This window comes from Rhipicephalus microplus, chromosome 1 (genome assembly GCF_043290135.1).
Source record: "Rhipicephalus microplus isolate Deutch F79 chromosome 1, USDA_Rmic, whole genome shotgun sequence".
NCBI classification, from domain to species: Eukaryota; Metazoa; Arthropoda; class Arachnida; order Ixodida; family Ixodidae; genus Rhipicephalus; species Rhipicephalus microplus.
The window spans coordinates 111,524,319-111,548,636 of NC_134700.1; the positions used below are offsets into that span (position 1 = coordinate 111,524,319).

The window sequence follows — 24,318 nt, forward strand, 5'->3', positions numbered from 1 at the left end:
TATCCGCATGCCACACAGTACACTCCTGAGCCTTATGGATATGTGCCTCCATTTAGAAATGGCCCCTACTTCGAAATTTCTCGTGGTGGTTCTTGCGAGAAAAGCCGAATGAAAGCTTTAATACCCTCTCGAGGTACTCACAGTGCCATTGTCACCGGTCCGGCGAAGAGGGAGTCCGTACGGGGCCCTAAAGCTCAATTGTTCCGTTTTCCGGGGCCACCTAGAAACAAAGATTCGGTGTGGGTTGTCAACAAAGCGTTTCATTCTCAGAGCCGATTATCCGTTTCCTTCCCACATCCCCTGCACGCTCACGAGCGCGTGAACATTTCGAGTCTGGAGGGACTATTTGAAATCTCCACCACTCCACCCTCATCCCATGACAAGAAGGGTAGGGAGGGCCCCGCTGACAGCTATCGCAAGCCGGTGAGGATCTCTGACGGATTGATTCGCCAAGAGTGTTCCGGAGAGAACCCGGCCGGCAATCTGCTCTGCACTGCTTCCTTATCCTCTCATTTCCTTATGCACCTTGGTGCTTCTCGCTGTGCGCCCTCATGGTGGCGCATCGTTCTCGCGATCATTCCCACGACCGCGGCCAACACCATACGACTACGGGATGGTGAATGTCGCGCTAGGCTCGACAGGGAGCGAGGGCGTTTGCGCACGCGTGCTGTGGCCAGCCACGGTAGCGTGCGCTTCTGGAGCAGCGCCGCCCGCTGCGTGACTCTGCGCATGCGCCCCTCTCTTTGGGGCGCCTCCGCCTTCCCGATTCTCCCGCTCTTCCTCCTCTACCGTTCCCGACGAGCGATTCGGCCGCCGTCCGGCACCCCTCCCTCCCGCCTGTCCTCTCCTGCGGGCCTCCCTTTCGCGTAATCAGTTTAAAAACGGGAGTGTTTCCCGCGATCCGGCTCATTCGGGACAGTGGTGTCCCGCACGTTTCCTTCCTCACGAGAGCGGCTACCGAGTCGCGGTCCCTAGGCGCCTTTCCCGCTTCTGAGAGCTGCTTTGCTTCGGTATCATCGCACCACGTGTTTGCCCGAACGTTCGTCCATGGTCCGTGCGTCGTGCGTATTGCAGGAAAGGAACACTTGCAACGATGGAAAGCTTTGAAAATCCAGAATAGTGAAGTCTTGGTGCTTGTTGAATTAGGGGACGCTTTTTATCTCTTGTTCTTAAATGTGGTTTTTGTGAACTCCCAAACAGCGGATGTACTTAGCTCTTTGTAATAGAGAAGTACTGCATACTGGAACCCCTTTGCTTCCGACGGTCAAAAACGAGACTTTCTCGTGGCCTACCCGACTGAGTACAGTACCATGTGGCGAGGAACATAAAGCTGGGCAAAATGGAATGAGCTCCACCTGACTCAAGTGGATCGCCGTACACCGTGTGAGATTACATAGGTGAGTGCACACAGTGCTTGTTACATATATTTAGTAAGTTTTGCTGCCAACATACAATTTCGTTTGTCTGTTTAACAGCAGCACAGAGTGCTTTCGAGACTCAGCTGTTGAATTGCTTATCTAATCGCTTCAGTTTCATGAATAAACATTCAGGCAAATAAATGGCTAGCCAACAAAAAGTTTCCGTTTTTTTCGTGGTCTACGTGACACAGATCCCATGGTTAACACTAGGAAGATAATAAACCTCCAAATCGAACGCGAATCTATATTTCAAAATAGATTACATGTCAAGCCCCCCCCCCCCCCCCTCAGCAAAAGACGGTCGCTGTAGGAGTGCTTTCGTAGCAGTTTTTGTTCAACGTAATAAATTTCTTTTTCTTACGGGTATGCTATGTCGGGAATTCACAACCATTTAACGCGCCCAATTTTGTTTTGCTGTCTGCTAGGCTCTGCCCCTGAAGCCGCCTCTTGCCTTTGGCACGTTTAGCCACTTTTAATGGCTAACATTATTATTATTATTATTATTATTATTATTATTATTATTATTATTCTTAAGCATGTCTAATTGCTCGAAAAAGGAGCAATACTCTTGGTTAATGTATTTAAAGCTATATTGGTCAATACTCTAATATTTTAGGTTAGTTTCTGTTCCCCAAATTGCAAAATGAATTGTAAACCAGATGTCCACTAATCATGCTCATAGATTTATCCCGTTCAACCACAATGGAAGGATTGCGAGCATGTTGCCATGTAATGAAGGTGTGAGTTAAATTTGTATATGCGATCAAGCAGAACAGTATTATAAGGCACCAGGAGGTTCTAAAGAAGAGGAGAGTTGCGCTGACAGCATGCGATGCAGAAGAAAGATTCATAACTTATTCCAACGGAAAAAAGTAAACAAATGTGAAGAATGGCTTTCGCTGAGACGGCTCTCCTAATGGGATGACTGCTAGAATGAAATGAGCAGATGTATTTTTTGCATGACTTCAAGTTCATACGGAGATACGTGCGTGATGTACAGCTGTACTATCGGTAATACTCACGCGAAGAAGGAATTTCGCTTCTATCGTCCAACAGAGCAGTTTTGTTTCAAATATAAGCACGCTACATGCTGGTCACCAAAGAAAACCACAAGTTATGGTGACGCCAAGGCAAGCTATACGAAGCGAAGAAGTCAGTCAATAATGGCCTAGGTAGGAAAAGCTGTCCTGAAATAAGAAATGCGCATATATTTGGGTGTTATAGATCATAAGACACCAAACAGCACTCATGGACTCTCTTTAAATAAAAGGGGACAGGTGTTACGTTATGAACGTTAATACTATAATGAAATTCAGCAAAACAATCCAATTTTTTTATTGTGCGAGTTGTTTTTAAATAAATTGAAATTGAAAGAGGCGCAAGATACCCCTGTGCAAATAGGATGCCAACTGTAGTCGTGACAAACGTAAAATTACTGGTTACCACCAGTTAGCACTGACAGAGAATGAGCAAAAGCAAACCCTGAATTTCGCGATGTAGAACTAGGTCCAACTTTATTACATTCAGCTTGGCTGCCAGCAACCTTCTCAGAAGCAGTAGAAATCATCTAGAAATACCAATTCTATGAAATGCATTTGCTGACATGGCGTCAGAGTTGTGAGTAAAAAATGCCAGGTGAGTGTCGCAAGAAAATTACTTGTGGTAGCCCCCATTCGTTGAAAACAAGCAAAAAAGCTATATTCGGTAAAGTTGGCAATGTGGGCCAAAGGACACAATCAGTTACTTCTAAATATATTAGAGAAATAAATAAATTTCTTCATAAAAACCTTCTTTGTATTGGACTCTGTAGGCAAGAATACAAACATAAAGGTAGCCTAAGAGTTGTTCCTAAAGATGATTGAGAAATATATTGTTCGATAAATGTTAACTTCATCTTTTAGAAAAGGTTTAACATTATTCATTATATTTATTTCATGAGAGTTAAGCATTAAGAGAATGAATAGCGAAATATCATTATTAATTAAAAATACAAATTAGCGAATATATATATATATATATATATATATATATATATATATATATATATATATATATATATATATATATATATATATATATATATATATATATACATACATATTATAGTCAAGTAGATCCTCCGTGAGTGGTCACAACGTGGTTTATTTCGACGTTTGTGCCTAGAGTCTGGCCTTCATTAGGATTGAAGGTACAGTTTGTTGGTGTTCAGCTTTATACTATCTCTAATCAGAGGGGGAGAGAGAAAGAGAAAAAAAGACAAAAAAGGAAAAAAAGAAAAAAAAACAAAGGGAAAAAAACCTCAGCCCTTCAAACCTCCCCCTCAATCTTCAACCTTCAACCTCCCTTCAAAAACCTTCAACCTCCCCCTCAATCTCTCCCCCCTTTCGCCTTTTCACCTTTCTGATATCTGCGGTCTGTGTACGATTCCTTTCACTAATGCATTCTTCCCGACCAGACGGCGCCTCCTGGCTCTGGCGGTTCGGTGTGGGGCAAAAAGAGCTTTTTTAAGATGTTTAAGCCTTTAACTACTCAACGCCCGTCGACATTTCGTCGTAAAAAGAGGGGTGCGGCGTATTGCCGCAGAGGCTGGTAAGCGGGCGCAATGCGAATTCCTTGCCCGCTTCTGGATTACGCGTGCAGTAGGGGCCTCCCGACTGTGTACAGGGTTGCTGTTGGGCATGTCATGCTTGGCACAATTGATTGGGTAGTAAAGTAAAAACAGAAAACAGACGACAGCTGTACTTAGGAAGAGTAGTCACACTTGGCATTATTTTGAGTTGTCCAGTGCCCTTCGCAGCTGCAGTGCCGTTAACTCAGTTACTATTTTCATTATTGCCGTTATTGTTTCTAATGCTTTAATTGCTGCAAGTGTACCAGGATTCTCATTTATTCCTCTATCAAGGGTGTTAAATCGGTGGATAAGGTATGACTCTCGTTGTTCACGTTCTCGGTTTGATTTAAATCCCGTCTCTAAGAGCGTTACTGATAGTTTGTCGAATGCATGGTAGGGAAGATTGAGATGTTTTGATAGAGGTAGACAGTGGGGCTGATTTCGCATGGGCTCTGTGATTATTGAAGCGAATCCTAAATGGTGTTTCTGTTTGTCTGATGTACTGCATTACTACACAGGTGCGTTGCATTCTGGTAGGTATACCCCATTAGAGGAATCGCATGTTAGGTTTCCTTGTACGTTAATCGAAAACTTGGATTGTGTGCTGGTTGCTTTGTGTGTTTATCGCATCGCCTTACATACAAGACGTCATGACTTTAAACAAGGTCAGCATGAATTATTGGGGGGTGATGTATAATTTGAGTGTGGACAAGTGTGTCTTTGAGGTCACGTGGTCGTCGGTAAACGACGCCTCTAACGTCGAAATAAACCACGTTGTCACCGTTCACGGAGGATCTACTTGACTATATGCAACGCTACGGCCACTCAACCACCATGCCTGCCTATATATATATATATATATATATATATATATATATATATATATATATATATATATATATATATATATATATATATATATATATATATATATATATATATATATATATATATATATATATATATATATATATATATATATATATATATATATATATATATATATATATATATATATATATATATATATATACATATACATATATATATATATATATATATATATATATATATATATATATATATATATATATATATATATATATATATATATATATATATATATATATATATATATATATATATATATATATATATATATATATATATATATATAAGGGAAAGAAGTGTATGCCTAAGGGCTGGTTTTTCCGTGTTTTAACACAACATTAATGAAATCTAACAGACAGTAATGCCAAGGAATGTACAGGGGAAGTTATTAGAACCAATGGAATGTACATAAGAAGAAAGAAAAGTGGATGAAAAAATAACCAGCCTTGAGCAGGAATCAAACCTACGACCTTCGAATAACGCGTTCGATGCTCTCACGTTATTCGCATCGAACGCGTTATTCGAAGGTCGCAGGTTCGATTCCTGCTCACGGCTGGTTATTTTTTCATCCACTTTTCTTTCTTGTTATTTACATTCCATTGGTTCTAATACCTTCCCCTGTACATTCCTTGGCATTACTGTCTGTTAGATCTCATATACATACATATATATATATATATATATATATATATATATATATATATATATATATATATATATATATATATATATATATATATATATATATATATATATCAAAAATCAGAGTAAACAAAACATTAAAATTCAATCAACTAAAGGAACAAGCAGGATTTCGAACAGGCTGCTCAACAACCGACCACATTCATACTATCAATCGGGTAATAGAGAAATGCTCAGAATATAACCAACCACTATACATAGCCTTCATAGATTACGAGAAGGCGTTTGATTCAGTAGAAATATCAGCCGTCATGCAGACACTGTGGAATCAGGGCGTCGATGAAGTATATATAAACATTCTGGAAGAAACTTACAGGGGATCAACTGCTACCATAGTGCTTCATAAAGAAAGCAACAGAATACCAATCAAGAAGGGTGTAAGGCAGGGGGACACAATCTCCCCAATGCTATTTACCACGTGCTTACAGGAGATTTTCTGAAGCCTAGAATGGGAACAGTTAGGGATAAGAGTTAATGGACAGTACCTTAGTAGCCTGTGCTTCGCCGATGACATTGCATTGCTGTGTAACTCAGGGGACGAATTGCAACTCATGATTACGGAGTTAGAAAAAAAGAGCAGAAAGGTGGGTCTTAAAATGAATCTGCAGAAAACGAAAGTAATGTACAACAACCTCGGAAAAGAGCAGCGCTTCGAGATAGGTAATAGTGCACTTCAAGTTGTAAAAGACTATGTCTACTTAGGGCAGGTAATAACCGCGGAGCCGAACCACGAGATTGAAGTAACTAGAAGAATAAGAATGGGGTGGAGCACATTTGGCAAGCACTCTCAAATTCTGACAGGTAGATTGCCACTATCCCTCAAGAGGAAGGTATATAACAGCTGTATCTTGCTGGTACTTAGCTACGAAGCAGAAACCTGGAGACTTACAAAGAGGGTTCAGCTTAAATTGAGGACTACGCAGCGAGCAATGGAAAGAAAAAATGCTAGGTGTAACCTTAAGAGACAAGAAGAGAGCAAAGTAGATTAGGGAACAAACGGGGTTTAAGGATATCATAGCCGACATCAAGAAGAGAAATGGACATGGGCCGGGCATGTAGCGCGTAGACAGGATAACCACTGGTCGTTAAGGGTAACTAACTGGATTCCCAGAGAAGGCAAGCGGGTTAGGGGGAGACAGAAAGTTAGGTGGGCAGATGAGATGAAGAAGTTTGCGCGTATAAATTGGCAGCAGCAAGCACAGGACCGGGTTAACTGGTGGAACATGGGATAGGCCTTTGTCCTGCAGTGGACGTAGTCAGGCTGATGATATATATATATATATATATATATATATATATATATATATATATATATATATATATATATATATATATATATATATATATATATATATATATATATATATATATATATATATATATATATATATATATATATATATATATATATATATATATATATATATATATATATACACATTAGGAGAGAGCGAAGTTCTTCTACGCGCTCGCACTTTCATATGAATTTTAATACACATAGCACTTTCTTATAGTGTAAAAAAAGACAGTCAGTTTTAAGCAGCATGCACTGGGAAAACACATATATCTTTGTCATATGTGTGTCATACATGTAATAATATTACACGCGACACTTTTTATGCATTACTTCAAAACTATCTGCATGAACACAATTATATTGATGGCGGATTCCTCAGCGGTAAATATTTTATCATTCAATTAAAAGCTAATACTCAAAACAGCTTACAAAGAATGCAGTTTATGAATGTGAAACAATCTTCGAGGAACCTAAGGTATATTGAGAATTTCTATCTACTTATTTTAGCATCTCACTGAGTTCGAGTCTACTGCGTTATTCATCACCGCTTTTCAAGCTGCCGTCATCGCTCCAAGTTGCCAAAAGCTAGGGTGATTGGATTTATCGGAGACTGAAGCGCAGACCTTTCTTGGCACTTCCAGTATAACAAAAGTCAAACATTCAGAAAGATTCGTTGCTATCATCGGCTCACATCAAGCAAAAGGGTGTACTAACCAGCAAAACGGTGTACAAACCTCCCTCAAGCCAAACCAGCTCTTGCCCCCATCCTCCACCAGCCTTCCGCAGCTGCGATGCAACATAGCATTGCACCTGCCAAGACAAAATGCCGCGGACGCCCACGCATCGTATTCACTCACATACTACGAGCAGTCGTTAGCGTTGGCTGATATGAATTAGTTTTGGTTGAACAATGACTAATGTTCGGTAGCTTGCCGCTAATGTTGGCGGGTGTAGGAGATGGTAAAATTATCTAAGTAATTTTTAATACTAACTTCTGTTTAAGAATGTTGGTTATGCAACATTACAACATCAGCAATGTCTTTACGCTAACTTCAACGACTTACCAACCCCCTTTTTATTTTATATTTATGACTGCAGAAACCTGCCCTACTCTGACATTCTTGCACCGTCGATTACGGCCAACATGTGTGCCTTCCATCAGGGCAACGGCAGCCACGCCAATAAGTGAACGCGACACGGGCTCTGCTGCATATCGGGGCGTCCCGGCGGGCGCCGTCTGATGCCCGACATGGAACAGCTCACGGAGTTTGTATCCAAATCGTTCACGCTGGACCGAGCAGTCGGCCTGCCGTCGCCTTCTTTGACCGGGGCGGCTGCTCCTGTCCTGGCGATGGCTGCGGGAGTGACGACGGTCAAAGCGGTGGCCGTCGGAGGGCCTCACGGTTGCTGTCGCAGCGTGCAGTCCGCGCGGAGCCTCAACTTCACGGCCCAGAACCTGGCGACGTCCTCGCTGCGCGAGAAGACCTCGCCGGCACTCCTTCCGACGACGCTTGCCGCGCCGGTCTCGCCTGCGTCTCCACCGGTGGGTGGTGCGGAGACGGGGTCGTCCTCCCGCCGGAGGTCTTCGAGTGACGCCGAGCTCGACAAAGAGGACGATGACGACTCGAGAGGCAGCGTCGGTGAGTACATATACAAGCATGGTCTTCTAAGCTGAGCTTTTGTACCACAGATATTTTGATGACGGCGTCGTACGTGAAGAACTCTTACGCTGCGGTGGAGTAGTGGTTATGGGGCTCGGCTGGTCACCCAAATGCTGCGGGTTCGATTCCGGACGTGGTGGTCACATTTCGAGGCAGGCGAAATGGTCGACGCCCATGTGCTGTAGGATGTCAGTGCATGATAAGAACCCCTTCCCTCCCTCCCCAACCGAGACGTGCGCCGCCGTGCGCCAATTGCACCATCTTGCTGGTAATTCTGAAAACACAATACCTCCGCCCCCCCCCCCCCAATATGCCCATCACCAGCGGTAAGTAGGTTGATATAAATAGCTGCCCGTTCGAACGTTCGACAACGTTCTCCGCGATGACCGGGTGGTTAACGCCTCGCGTTCACGACTCGGAGGTTCCATGTTCGATTCCGCACGCCAGAGTCCATTTCCCGATTGTTTCTTTTTTCTATCGTTCTCACACACATAGATACGTATACATATACGGTGAGGAACTGTGATATCAACGCCGACGCTGAAGGCAAAATCCAACGGAAAGTGTCCATATGATTGCTATCGCAATAAAAACAAATCACCGATAATAGCAGTTATCCCTGATGCGAATTCTGAGCTGCACCTTTGTGTTGGGCTCAATGCCCAAAGGGGCTTGACATTTCGGCGTTCCGCAAGGTATCAGTTGGTTGGTTGTACCTTAGAGACCTGGCACTACCACTGCGGAGGCAAGCTGATTTTTGTGAAGTATAGGGCAACACCCGCTGTGCCAAAACGGAGAGGCGAGCGAGTTGGTACTAATTCATGATGGCGTAAATGCAAGCGCTTGTGGTGTTCCATCCCTGGTCCTTGTTTTTTGTGTGTGCTGTATTTACGCCCTAATGACCCACTATGTAAGTATTTGTCTGTCTGCTGGGTACCTCCTACACACCTGTAAGGTATTATGTCACCTTGTTGATGCAACACGTGCTGACGATGATGAAGAATAACGGCTGAGCTCTTCGCAGTGGGTGGGAAGCATTAAATCACACACTCACTCGATAATTAGCACTTTAGGATGACTGGGTGTTATTTTTCTCGTTTGTGGTTTTATGCCATGTCAGCTGAGGTGTTGAATGGTTTATGTCCAGTACTTGCAAGCCTTCGGTAAGCACCATTACTCGTCCACCTACAGTGGAACGTGAGGCGCCTGAGATCCTACATTTAATTCTACTGAACGTAGCACTGTTTTTTGTAAGCTCTGTTTTTTTCTAATTCGCTATCTTGTCATCCCTCATTTCCTTTTCACTAGTGTAGGATAGCAAACCAGACGCACGTCTGGTTGACGTTGTTCTTGTTCACCTATTAACTGTGGTGCAAACCACCAGTGGAGAATTGGCCAAAAATTGAGTGGTTTTATATAGTAGCATGAAGTCTAGGAATAATGGAGGGTCGATCTTCGTGTCTATCCTTCATTTTCTTTTTCCTTCTTTCCTCCCTCATCACGAAAACAAACCAGATTGTAGAACTAGACAATCACTATACTTCTAGGTATTTAATACACAAACCAAGAAGTGTTTAAGCCTGTGTGTATAAATCCCCCAATGCAACTGCTTTAAATATTGACGGCAAGGAACGAATATATCTTCAAGAATTTGCCATTAGTGCCCTTTCAACACGAGGAAGTGACTTCAGTGTGTGCCTACAATTTTAATTCCGTTCACCTCTAAGCACCTTTGCATATCATTGTGTGGTATTAGTGACTAGAGGCTATATATTCACGCTTTAGAAAGGCGCTTCAGGCGCGAAAACATCCAGGCAAAACAATGTTTTAGGCCTCCAACATTGTAAATGTACGCAGCACGAATTTTTACTCAAATTTTATTAATTTGAAACGACGATTTGCGGATGACGTGCGTGATTTGTATCCACAACATGTAAAGATGAAATATCACTTCTTTTGTCGACCAATCCGCCACTGTTTAACATAGTTCTTTGTCCAACACAGTTCACAGAACACGGTTTTTGCGTTTGTTTTTTAGCGTTCTGATCAAAGTGTGCAAGGAGAACAAGCAACACATACTACACTTAACATACTCTAGACAGGCAAGTCTTCCCCGTAAAAGGAAAAAAGAACAGAAAATAAAAGACCACTACTTATCTGTCATGAAGGTAGCATTGTTAGTATGAATAACGGTCTCTAAGTGTACCCGAAAGCGAAATTTGAAGCTAAATATTGTTCATATACATATACAGTCTGAGCGTGACAGGCATTGACTGTGTGAGCGTGACATATCCAGCGTGAGCGTGACAGACTCTTCATTCTTTTTACATATCATCATCACCTGTACATCTTCGTCACCTGTAAATATCATCACCAGTGTGATCTAGCTCGAGCCTGGCTTAATAAACCAGTTCCTCATAAGTGGTAGAGGTGCTGGAGTAAAATACAGGCCCTTTACGATGTTGTAGATATACCAACTCTCACCACTCGGTGCCCGAGACGCACCACCCGAGTTGGTATAACAAAGTGAGAGACGAGACGTGCTGCTGCTATTCCAAGAGCGGCGATTGACTTGCTGGTAGCTTTAAGTTGAAGCAGAAACGCTGCATAAGTTCTAGTAGGCTGAGAAAAACTTACATATCGTGAATACATTGAAAGGCTGACGACAAAAGCTGCATACAAGCAGCTTGACAGGCCCGTCAGCCCAATTCAAACGTCAGCAGCAGATGGCAGATATGCATGCTGTAGAAATTTACAGTAATAGACACAACACACAAAAGTATCGCGATTCTATTGCGATAACAAAAATATGCAAGTAAAAAAAAATATATGCACGCTAACAACACGCACGCTAACATATATAGACTGTACAAATTTTACAATGTTACGGGTATCAAAGTTAAAAAAAGAAAAGAAAAAAAAACTTTGGAAATGAACTGACTTCAGTAGGGCGACCCTACGGGATTCGACAGAGCCGACCTTGCCTAACACCTCAAGCCCGGTTCAGAACAATTGGCGGAACTTCGGGGCCTCTTCTTATCCCCTCGGTGCTCTGCCCTTACACAGCTCTCGGCGAATCGCGCCTGCTTGTTCACCTATAGGACAGTACTTGGTCGATCAAAAGCGCCGTCACGAGGACGCCACCTTCGTGCACGTGGGGGCTCATGCCCTCTTCACAAATAACACAACAACGAAAATGTAAATAACACAAAACTAGAAAAAGTCATAGAAGCATGGGCAGGCTCGCGATGCGCAGTTATCTAGACAGAGCTACACGTACTGGGTATTGCGGCCATAGGACCACTGCCCTGTAACCTGTCAACTTCTTGACGACGATAGTTAAAGCGCGAGAACAGAACGACGACAAAGAGACACGAAGGACACGTATCGTCATGTCATACCAACTAGCATAGCTGCCACACTTCTTGACGACGGGGCGACAATCCGTTCGTCTCCAGCACGCTCTAAGAGGTGGTGGTGGTGGTGAAAAACTTTATTCTTCAGAAGGGCAAAAAGTAAAATTAAATTAAAAAAATAAAAAGCAGTGTTGTGGGCGGCCTTCAGGCTGCCGGTTGTGGTGTCCAGGCAGTGCCATAGCCGCGACGTCTTCTGCCCAAGTCACCAGCCAAAGTTGCAGGTCCGGCCTGGTGCCGGACAAAGCAGCCTCCCACTGCTGCGGACTTCTGAGGTGCCAAGATGCAGGGGGAAAGTGTGCCTGACAGGAGTGAAATATGTGCTCATAGTTGGTGATTCAGCTGTAAAAGGAACCACTCGCTGACCACACGTGGCTTCATATACGAGCTCATTCGCTAGAATTAACGCTGGAGCAGTCGAACACTTGCCACTGCGACAATACGCACCAAATTAACCAGCGGGCGCCCGATTACCGTGATATCAGCCACGCTTTCACGTGTCACCAGCCCACCCGCTTCCGAGAGCTGCCAGAGCTATAAGTGGGGCCGAGACAAAAGCTTGTTGGTGGCCTCCGAGATTTCGCAACGCGCGCTGCCTCGAAATGATGTGCTTGAACACTACATGCGGCTGGGCTTCAGCTGAACCGAAGGGAGGAGTCAACGCGCCGTTCTGGCTCTCGGAAGAGACCCATTGATGCGTCGACTGCCACTGCCGTGAGGTAATGAGGGCGTCGTCACAATGACATTTCTAATCCCTGTTGCCCACGTGGTTAGTTTGTTTTTCCTGAGTAAACAGGAACTAGAAATGCTTGGCCGGCTCTGGCACTGCAGAACTATGCGAAGTACCATGCTGACGCCGTACCGTCTGCGTTCACGGCAAATCCGGTCGGCCACGCTTCGAACGAGTGCAACTAAAGCAATGCTTGGTGCAGAAGACTGAGGCGCAAAAAACATAACGTGAAGCAGGAAGAGCAGGAGAGAAGACAGAACAGCGCCACCTGTTCTGTCTTCTCTCCTGCTCTTCCTATATATATATATATTATTTATTTACTATGGAAACACGATGAAGGTTTTTGTTAACCACTAACTGGTGGGAGATAGCAGCGTAATAAAAAAAATTTGGCAGCATATCCACGGAGTGAATGATGGAGAGTGGGGTGAAGCATTCGTCCGTCCATGCATCCGCCCTTGCATCCGTTTATGCATCCATCCATGCATCTGTCTGTGTGTCCGTTCGTCCATCTATTCAACACTCCAAGTACCACCATCTCGCATCTTGTCATCATATATTTCCCATATAGAAGCACCGCCATTCAGTGGACATTCCAAGAACTAAACGAGAGGTGGCACACGCACACTTTCTTGCGGCTTGCGCTTCGAGTCTACCTCCCACCTTTAACCACCTCGACTTCATGGTATATGCTAGTTCACTGTATTAATGGCACTGTGGCCCAACGCTCACTAAACCTTTCTAAAACGAAGAAGGTTACGCCCAGCGAGTATAACGTAGCAACCTTTTCCTGTGAAATAGTGTTCAGTGTACATGCCAATGGCTGCTACAGGGAAATGAGAGACAGGAGAATTCGGCTTTTACTTTCTTACGGCTTGCGCTTCGTATACTTCCCACGTTTAACCACCTCGAGTTCATGGTATATACTAGTTCATTGTATTCATGTCTGCTGCTGAAAAACATTTATTTACAGATGTTATCTACAGGGAGGGTGAGAACGGTCCTTAAGGGGCCGCCCCGTACAAACACTAGGTGGGCTCCCTCTTACGGAAGCCCATTGGCGTTGGCCGCAGCCCGGGCATGCTCGACCAAGGCCCGTTGGGCCGTCAGGTCAGAGCAGCCGAGCAGGGCTGCCTCCCAGTCCTCCCGCGAAGGGTTGGGTAGTGGGGTAAGGTTTGGGGTTTTTTGGCATGCCCACACCATGTGGAAAATATCAGAGAAATTTTCCTCACATTGCGGGCACTTCCCCGTGCAAGCGAGGTCAAAGTGTTTTATGATTGCCGGGCACAATAGAGTTTTGGTATAAAGGCGAAGGAGGATTCGCTCCTCCACCTTCGTGAGGCCCTTACAGGGTTTCGGATAGACGTTATGGCCGGATTGATAAAATTGTGTGACCTCCTTAAAGGTGTAGGCGGGATTGGGTTCGAGTTCCGGATCGGTAGGGGAAGAGGATGGTGCCTGGAGAGTGACCGCGTGGGTGGCGGTATCGGCCGTCTCATTACCATCGAGGCCCATGTGAGCCGGAGCCCATATGATCGTTCGGTGCGCGGGGGCACCTAGGTAGCTGCTGTTCTGCAAAATTTTATAAGCAAGGTACGGAATGTATCCCTGTTCAATGTTGCGACAGGCACCCCTTGAGTCGGTGATGATGTCTCTCGAGTCCTGATCTGTGGCGGATAGTGCGATGGCGATCTCCTCCGCATGCGTAATGTTATGTGCACGGAATGTGAGTCCGTTTACAACGGTGTTTTGGTGGACCACCACAGCCGTGTACCAACCACCGTGGTGCGGGCCGGAGGCGTCCACGCAGAATACTCCGAATTTGTGGCCGTAGTGTCGAGCCAAGGCTTCCGCCCGCGCGAGGCGTCGGCCACTGTAGTCGTCTCGGGTCATGTTAGCCGGTAGAGGGCGCACGTGCAAGGAGTATCGCCAAACTTCTGGAATCCGTGCGCACTGCGGCTCAACGCTCGCTAAACCTTTCTGAAACTAAGGCGGTTACACCAAGCGAGTATAACGTAGCAACCCTTTCTTGTCAGATAGTGCTCAATGTACATGCCAATGGCTGCTAATGGGGATCGCAGCATGCGCGTTAACTAAAAGCCGAATGCTCCTGTCTTTCATTCCCCATTAGCAGCCATTGCATGTACATTGAGCACTATTTTCATTGTTCAGCAACGCACAGAAGAAATCTCTCACCGGCATCACCTTGGAGGTCAAAATGTTATACTTGTTACACACTACAATGGCTTTGAGGGACGAACGGGTGCCGCTAGAAAGAGCTTCGCCCCTAAAAAATGGCAGATCGCACGTGTCTGGGATCTGACTTTATGCGAAGCACGCGGAGGGAAGGTGACCTTGTTGCATTTTCTTATTGAGAGACACGTCAGTAAATGACGCTAAATATATGTACAAATGTTGCATGCAGAAACATATGTTGAAGAGAACATGTGTGTTGAAGAGTTGCAGATGTTTATACAACCAGTTTTCCATTTGCGCAACGTTGTCAGCTGGAAATGTGTTTTATCACCACGGGAAGCTGATATGAAGCGTTGATGCTCGCGAAGATGCTAGCCCTCGACACTGCTACATAAATCTATTTCAGCGCATGGCACCTCACCACAATTGACGTTAACCCGACGTGATGGCTGTATGGAAGAAGTACATATGTAATGTTTATAAAATTGGGTAGGCAGCACTGCAACCACTGTTGACGTTTCACGAAGATTATCGTCTATTTGAAAAGTAGTTCCGAGACCTGGCGTAGCTCTGTGGTAGAATGCTTGACTGCCACGCAGAATGCTAGGGTTCAATTCATGCTGGGACCCTGAAATTTATTATTTGCATTCGTCAGGTGGCCAACGCTGCCTATTTCAGGTTTTTCTTAACACTGACATTTATTCGATGCCTCCGTTGGGTTGACCCTACCGATGTCGGCTATTGTTTAACGTTCACGCATTAAAATTGACCATCTGCGTTCTCGTCGTTACTCGGTAGATACTAAGTGTCAATCACCTGTGGCACATACCCGCTTACCAGTGGCACATACCCGCCCGCGAGTGTGTGCCATCTGTCTGGCGGGGAGCGTTTGACGACGTACGCGACGGGATTGTGACATTATTCATGTCCTGACCTGCGCATCATATTCATCAAATCATCTTATCCTCCCATGCTAATTTCGGTTCACGCCAAGTTAAGGGGGTGACACGAGAGCATCCAAACGTAAGCGGCTAGATAGATAGATAGATAGATAGATAGATAGATAGATAGATAGATAGATAGATAGATAGATAGATAGATACGCTCAAAGTCGCTGAAGTTCGCTAAGAAATGCTTCGCATTAAAAAAAAAAGCATTTGTCTTGTCTTCACATTTGGAGTAAGGCAAGAGTGAAGAGTCAGGAAAGGAAAACAGTTCACGCCAGGGAGCTCACAAAGATACTGTCCCGCTACGTGTTTTGAAAATAGGAGCAAGTGGGTTTGTTAGAGACCACATGATGAAATGATTAAATGTATCAAGAAACAATGAAAACAGAAAAAAACCATCACATTGGAGTTCGGCTTGGTCAGTTATTTCGTTTCCGAGAATCTTCATTCTATCCGCAAGACAAAAGGCGTTCCTACCCATCATCAAGACACTGTTGAAAATGAACCATAACGACAAAAAGAAGAAAGAAAGAGAGCTCTGTCTGGTTTTATACGCTTAGTTATCGAAGCCTTTGTGCGAGAGATGTTATAACGCCGCTAACGTGGCGCCGAAGGGATGGTAAGAAGGAGCGAAAAGCTTTCATCTCTCAGCGTACAAAAATTATTCCAGGGGCCAGTCATTAATCAGGCTGTGCCAGCCTTCTTCTTACATGGGGCACTTAGCATGTGGTCATCACAGCTCGCTACTTCGAGGGCACTTGCCGATGTGATGGAAGAGCAGCAACGGTGCCAGAACAATGTTTACAAAGAGCAACGTCAGAGAAAAAAAAGATCAAAAGCGTTAGAGGAACCCGCAAGTGTGTTAAGAGCCACGCACGGGTAAAAAAGGAAGCCTGGCCTGGCTACGTCCTGGGTGCGGTAATTAGAAAAGATGTCACGCGCACTTTTGACGCTCCCGTGTATAGTCCAACCAGTAATTGCATTAGGCTAATTACGCAGCCTGCACTTGTCTGTGCATACGCTCGCTGACCCACCTCCCCTCTTCTCCACCTCAGTCACTTTAGCCTTTGGACGCGTTTAACGAGCCACTTAAGGCTGTGCCCGGCTTTTCACCTCCTTCGTAGTAACTTGTGCTCGAGAGTAAAATAAAAACAGAAATAGAAGACGGGCTTGTGAAATCAGTGGAAGATTCTGTACTGCGTGGCAAAGTTTCGTCAATATTTCTGTCTTCGTTTCTTCATCCATTGGTGGGGAAGAGACAAGGTCTTTTCCGATGTCCTCCCGTCTCAACATTTCAACTATTTTAGGTGCCGAACTCAGCTGTGGTCCATCGCAAGTTCAGCTTTGTATCGCTGATGCAATCGTGCCCTTCCCTGTCCTAGTTTAGAGCCTCTCAGAATGATAGCTTTCTCCGCTTCTCTAATTTTATTCCAGACAGCAGTGATGATGCTTCAAACAGTTTAGCCTAATGACGGCGTCACTTGGGGCAGTATTTTAGATATCAGAATCGGGTTTACAAGTTCGCATGTGTATTGTTTGTACCATCTTAGAGACTGCAAAGGCTACTCTTTTCTTTAGTAATTCTAATTTTATTACGCATGACATTGTTACATTAGTCATTAAAGCTAAACTCATCAAGAGGTGCCCTCTTCTTATTTATTTGTTTATTTAATACTGCAGACTCAAGGTCCAAGCAGAGTGGTTAATAGAGATATAAATAAAATAAAATACAGATATAAATAAAAAAGCAATTGCAGAACTGATACAATAAAGGGCGAAGAACGTTTGTCTTGTAAGGCAATTCATTCATCACATGTATTAGTAAGGCAGTTCCATTCACAAATGGTTCTTAAGAAGTACTAAAATTTAAATAGGTTGGTGCGAGTGAAATATGGGATTAAGGCTTTTGGGTGGTGGTGGTGTTGGATGGGCCGGCTACTTAAGGGTGTCAAATACAGGGATGGGTCTGGAGCTAGTTTTTCGTTCAAATGTTGACCAAGAAATTCTTATCTAGCTTTTTGTCTTCGCGTCTGCATTAAGGGACTGTTGTTGGCTAGCATTAAATCTGAGGGTGAGTCTAACGTAGGGTACTTGTTGAATACAAACCTAACAGCTTTTCTCTGAAGGCGCTCAAGAGTGTATATATAGCGTTTTGTATAAGGGTCCCATACTATGCTCGCGTACTCTACATCTGGTCGCACAAGGGCAGTGTAACAAAGTAGTTTAGTATTCGTGGGAACACTTCTAAGTTTATATATAAGAAGATATAGTTTGCGTAAGGAAGATGAACAAAAATTATCGATATGGAGATTCCAACATAAGGTGGAAGTGAGTGTCACACAAAGGTGTTTGTAGTAGTTTACTTGTTGCAGTGGTGAAGACCCTAATATGCATGTATATGATTGTGGATTCCTTTTGCGAGTCACTGGAAGACACACACATTTGCTCACGTTGAGACACATTCCTCAATGGTTACACCGTTATACAGGAAGCCTTAACCAACAAGGCGCCCAAAACAACTGAAGCAGGAGGCCCTCTGTCTAGTTTTTTTGACTTGCGGTCGCGTGATAAGAAGCTATATGATTTTAAACAACACGCGGGAAAGAATTTAGGGTTCTCGGAAGGACGAAACGACCATTGTCGTTTACGTCACATTTTCTACCGAGGGTTAGCTCAAAAAAACTTATTAAGATGTGCGCAAACGCAGCCCAAGAGACTGCAAAGTGAAGCAGTGTCCAATGTACGTGTTTTCTGTGGCAGCTGGCCAGCTGACGGTGCACCGCTACGAAGCTTCAATACGGTATTCCTGGCTACAAGGACCATATTTCTACTGGGCGAAATGAAAACTAAGCTCGTGTTTAGACTTGCCTGCACGTTAATGAAGCGCAGGCAGGTCAACATTCATGCAGTCTGTGACTACAACGTAACCCATCACGAAATCTTGATTTTGAAACGCAGAACTGCGTAATTATAACAGGTACGTCCTATTTAAATGAAGTGTTTTCTAGTACGTACACTCTGTATTTTTTGCGACCTTGCACTAATAGGGGTACTATTCAATTTTTTTATATCATAGTAAGGCATTACCGTAGTGATCTCAAGAATAAGATTATAGCGCATTTATATTCTTTCGTTATTTTACTCACATGCAGCTGTCATGAAGCACTTGATAACCTGCCTGTGTTGATCACTCACCAAGAAAAGCTGTCCCTTGAACCTATAAATTTCTACGACATAAGGAAGGAAGGTTCGTGTCGTTCTAAAAAGCAGTAGACTATCCCTGAAAGGCTGTTACATTGTGTTAATATATCTCGCAGAAGACACATGTCCTCTCGATACCCCAATGATATACTGTCTGTTAACATTTCTGCACATTTTGTTGTTACCAGTGCTGTCCTCAATCTACCAGTAAACGCACTTTTATCAAAGGCAAAAAATTGTTTTTGTGTTGATCAGTTCGGCATGCCCAGTCATGCCCATACGGCTCATGTTTTATGAATTCTTCGTATTTTTCTAATAAAAGATGATCACGGGACAGTCAGCGCAATGCAATGCACCCTCATTTCTTTTAATCCGCGACTATAGTCACTCTCCTCTTGGTGTTACATTGCAACAATTCACTCTGTTTCATGCCCTTAAAATATTTCGTAGCAGATGAAAACATCCATAGAGTCTACAACGTGCCTTTAACGCTACTGTTGCTTAATCAAGATGGCCGTCTAGGTTGCTTTTTTATTAATTTTTTTGTAATGCGACATTTTATAAGCTAAACTTGGGTTCCTGGGTGCGTATACTGTTCTGGGAAACAGAGTATTTTTCAAGGCTTTCGTGTAGTGTGAAACGTCGTTATTGCTTCACACGTCTTCTGAAAACCTTGTCTCAATTTACAATAATACCCAACTCCCAGCAGACTACTGCCGTGGCGCCATTTAACGGAGCAGCTTGTGCACAAAGAAGCGCGTCAGGGACTTTCATGAGCTCAGCCGCCGTGTAAATGCTGTGTACTTGAGGAATTTGAATTGTACATGGTAGTAGAATTGGTCGTTACATTGCTCTAACACTCATCACCTCATCATCGACAGTCTTCATCAAACGGGCTCTGCGGGAGCTTCTTTATTCGATTGCCTCTCTCAATGTGTTATGGCTTCACGTTGAAAGGAATGTATGGCCCTTGAAACAACCGCGTATGTGAAGTAGCAATACAATATCACATTGAATCGATGATGTGCTCACTTGATGCTTTTCTACGCGCGTTTAATGTGTCTGTTATTGTACTTTTTTCGTTTCTTTTTTTTATCACTTCTGCCCCCATCTCTGCATGCACTGATTGACGTATGCGCAGTCCACGCTCCAAGAACAAAAGCTTTAAACTTGCTAACTTCTGGTAAAGCTGAAATAGTCTAGCTATTGCGCAATTTTTATAGAAAAGAAAGTTATATTTCGGCCTTTGCGCTGAACGGTCTTGACGCACAAAATCATGGCCCCACTTCTGTATCTGGGTGTGCCTCCGTATTGCTGGAGCTTGCATTCGCATTTGCTTTAGCATTTATATTTGTGCTACAAAACGCTTACGATTTTATGCATCTAACTGTGGATACACGACAACATAATTTGGATAAACTCTACTTTATTTGATTTTCCTGCACTTTCAATTGTAAAACTGCTTCACAAAAATTAACCCTTTGTTGTTTGAGTTTTTCTCTTTCAATTTTTGTATTCGATCTGCAACGTAAAGATCTCCAGTTCTGCACAGTTATGGAGATGCTTTTGCTTCAAATGACACTGAATGTAGAATAAACTGCGAGGGAAAAAGCTTGTTTTTGTTTGTGCGTCTCCAAAATAGCACTCTTGCCTCCATTCTAAAACTTGTTATGCTGTCTAGAAGAGTAAGATGTGTTTCCGCTTTAGTAAAGTTGCGTGGCCAACGTTTTTACGCTTATTCAAATTTGCATCTTTAATAACTGTTCAAAGGATTACGAGTGTTTTGTCGTCAACCGCGTAGAATAACAATAGAGAAAAAAGCCAGAAACATCACTCTCGTGACGTCACGTTCTCTCCTCAATTTCCCTTTTATTTGACAAACACAATTGTGCCTGTATCTTCTTCAAGCTTAGCGTTTATTGGCTGCGGGGAAAGCAGCCAGCAAACCTGCTTTTCTTCGTTGTTCTTTCGTTAAAAGCAAGGAAACGCCACCCCTTATTCCGACGTGAAAATTTTCGGCGTTGCCTTTTTATTGCCTGTTGTTGCTTTTTGCATGGCCCAGTTCAATATTTCGCTTTTAATGCGATTCTATTTGTCACGAGCAACAACGTCGTGACAAACAAAGATGCTTATGAATGTAGACGTATTCAGAACGAGCTACCACTTCTTCAAGCATCACGCTGCACTCCATTCTCCCTTCTTTTTTTTTTGAAAAAAAAGAGGGTGAAGCGCAACGTCGAATCACTCATAGCCCCGCATGACGCTGCTACGAATAAACTTCTCAACAATTTCCCAACAACGCTCGCGATTGCTCCCCAACCTCACTCAATAAAGGTCCTGACAAATGCGCAATCTCTTTCGACAGATCCAAAATATATGGCGGCGACCCGGCGAAATTGGGTTATGTATCATGCAAATAAAAAAAACCATAGGAAAGAAGCAAATGAAAACAGGGAAAGCGGTGGGGTAGGAAATATTAGAGGACTAGCATACTTAACCTTGAAACAGCGCCCTTATTTGTTTTTGTCCTTGTCGGCATGACGCGATGCCATAAATTTGGAGCTTGGTTGAGGTTATTAAGTAGAAATGATTATCAGAGAAAATTCAGGTTCTTCATAGAGTATAACAGAAACGCAGAGTGGCGATATTGCATGAAGATGCTTCTATATCTTTGATCGTGCAACACAACGTTACTGGTGATAATTTAAATGGGTGGCTACCATTACTGGTCTGCCTTGGGCTTATCCGAGAGTACATATTGAAATGATGGAGGCCGTACTGTAATGTGTTCATTTTGGTATGCATTGATGTCGATGGAAAAGCAGACTTCACACAAGAAAAGCATCAACAGTTATTTGGTGACTGGCTTCTCGTATGTACCACTGTCTTGCAGTTTCCTAACTTGTCTAAGAATGTTAGGTGCTGAAACTCACGAAGTGTTTACCGCAGACGCCGTCTAACAATCAGTCTTGACGTTAATGCGTATTCACTTTCAGTGATGGGTCATGCCACGTCAAACACCCCAACCATTTTGGCAAACAAAAAAAACGTCTAATTTCTCGAATTGAAGACAGTGAAATGCAAGAATATTTTGGAGAAAAAAATCACTGCGACATCCACAAAGGGATTGATGCACCAGTATACAATCGGGTGACCCGCGAATCCTCCATACACACTCCTCTATTATCATATATAGACGTGACAGCTTCGCTTGAAGGCACTAGGGCTCCCCACCTACTAGTTGTCAGTGCAGTCCTCTTATGAGGCGGCCCCTTCATATTTCCTTTGTTTTTATTTTTTAATAATTGCTTTTGCCACCACCACCGCCCCGCCCGCTTCGCATCTGCTTGGCTGACCCACTGCTCCGGGCTTGGTTGACGATGAGCCCTCTTCGCTTCGGCCTCCTGGACCCTCACCATAAGGTGCTAGCAGCGAGCCGAAACTGCTGCTTTTGCTCTTGGGGTGTACATGCTGCGGAGCGGTCACAAAGAATGTTCAGCGAGAGAGCTCTCGGCAAAGCGAAAGGAAGCCCTCCAAATGCGAGCGTTGTTTGGGTTACTGTGTATGCTATAAATATATTTAGGTAGCAGAGTTGCGCCGCTGTTCTCCGGGCGCCGGTCAACCCGTCTGCACGAGTTAAGATCCTCTATTCAGCACCCCGAGCGTTATCACGTGGTCACAGGAGGTTAATTTCACTGCAAAAAAGCCAACATTACGCATACGATGCCGATGCTTCGTATTTACCGGGCAGATCAAGCGTGGTTGGCATCGGCTGTTACTGTCACCGCGCTTCTTTGGTGCTGTAGCCATGTTGCCTGTTGGTTGCGAGCAATGTGGTAGCAAGTGCTTTCTGTGTTGAATTGTACTGCGTACTAGACCATGTGATTAGAAGAGGGTGCAGAGGGAGTTGCTATAAAAATGTTTGTGTTTGGTAAAAATGGAATAAATGCTTGGCTTCTTTTAGGGGCGAAGCCGCTTAAGGCGTCATCCAATCGTCCTCTGTAGTAACCACCTCTCTCGGGTATGTGCCACAGGGGAGTTTAGTTTTTGACATGTCCGCTAGATGGCGGTACTTGTATATAATCAATATACGATGATAAGACGCGAGATGGTGGAACTTGGAGTGTTCACTAGACGGACGGACATACAGACAGACAGACGGGCAGACGCACGGACGAACAGATTGACCCACAATTGGGTCGATCTGTCCCACACTTGGGCAACGGACGGACAGATCGACGCATGATTGGACGAGCAGATGGATGGACGAACGGACGGACGGACGCTTTGCCCCACTCATCGTCATTCAGTTCATGGATATGCTGTGATTTTTTTTATCTATTCACAAAACTGCCAAACTTGCTCTATTTGTACTATCCGCAGATGCAGTGAATACGTTTACAAGCAGAGTTGATCAGCGTGTGTCAGCCGCATACGTCCAAATAGTTGTGACGAGTAAAACGCTAAAATAAAGGGAGAATAAGTTAAAACTAGAATCATTCGAATCGGCAAGGTGCTGCAGCTAGCACGTGAATTTAATGCAGCTTTCGAACCTTAAGCGAAAGGAATGTCGGACGCGACAGGGCTGTTGAACAACTGCTCACATCACTGTCATGAACCGCGATTGTTATAAGAGCGTATTACGAAAGGCGCGCGAAACATGGGCGTCGCACGGCATAGCTATCCAGCTCGATCCAGTAGAAGACGATGAAACTATAGCTGGTTTTCTTACTCAGTTAACGAATGAGTCCAACGTGACGAAAAATTTTTATTCGTAACCGGTTCTATTGCGATCAAAAGTGCAAAAATAATTTTATACCTGTAAACATTGAGTAACACGCTAATGTGTGGCCACGTATAAATATTTATCTCACTGATTCAAAGAGCCGACGCACTTTGTTTCATCATTAAACACCAAGAACGTAAGCATAAATTCAAGGCTACTAGGCGTAACCGGAGCAATCAAGTTGTTCTCATACCTCCATAACAAATAAAAAGAGAAAAAATAGATAAGCAATGCAATGAAGCACGAGCGCGCGCTGCTCCGACGCGGGTGGTAAGTCACTTTCCCGCAAAATATTAAAAGCCAAGATGGCGTACCTTGGCGCAACTCTGCTGCTTAAAGGTAAAGGTAGTATATAGACGTATTTTTGTGGCCGCCGCCATCATGCTAGTAAGCGGCCCTTTTCTGGTCTGGCAACCCATCTGGCATGCGGGAAGCTCACTGCTTGCATAAATGGTAAGCATGCGG

The 24,318-nt window shown here is 43.9% G+C and overlaps 1 protein-coding gene across 1 annotated transcript in view; it reads left to right on the forward strand.

Annotated features, from left to right (window-relative positions):
- The first annotated feature begins 8,168 nt into the window (after positions 1-8,168).
- The window catches only part of LOC119178159 (uncharacterized), a 135,115-nt gene continuing 118,965 nt past the window's right edge, over positions 8,169-24,318 (forward strand). Inside the window, exon 1 of the mRNA XM_037429335.2 lies at positions 8,169-8,559. Within this exon, the coding sequence (XP_037285232.2) occupies positions 8,169-8,559 (391 nt within the window). The remainder of the gene's footprint in view (positions 8,560-24,318) is intronic.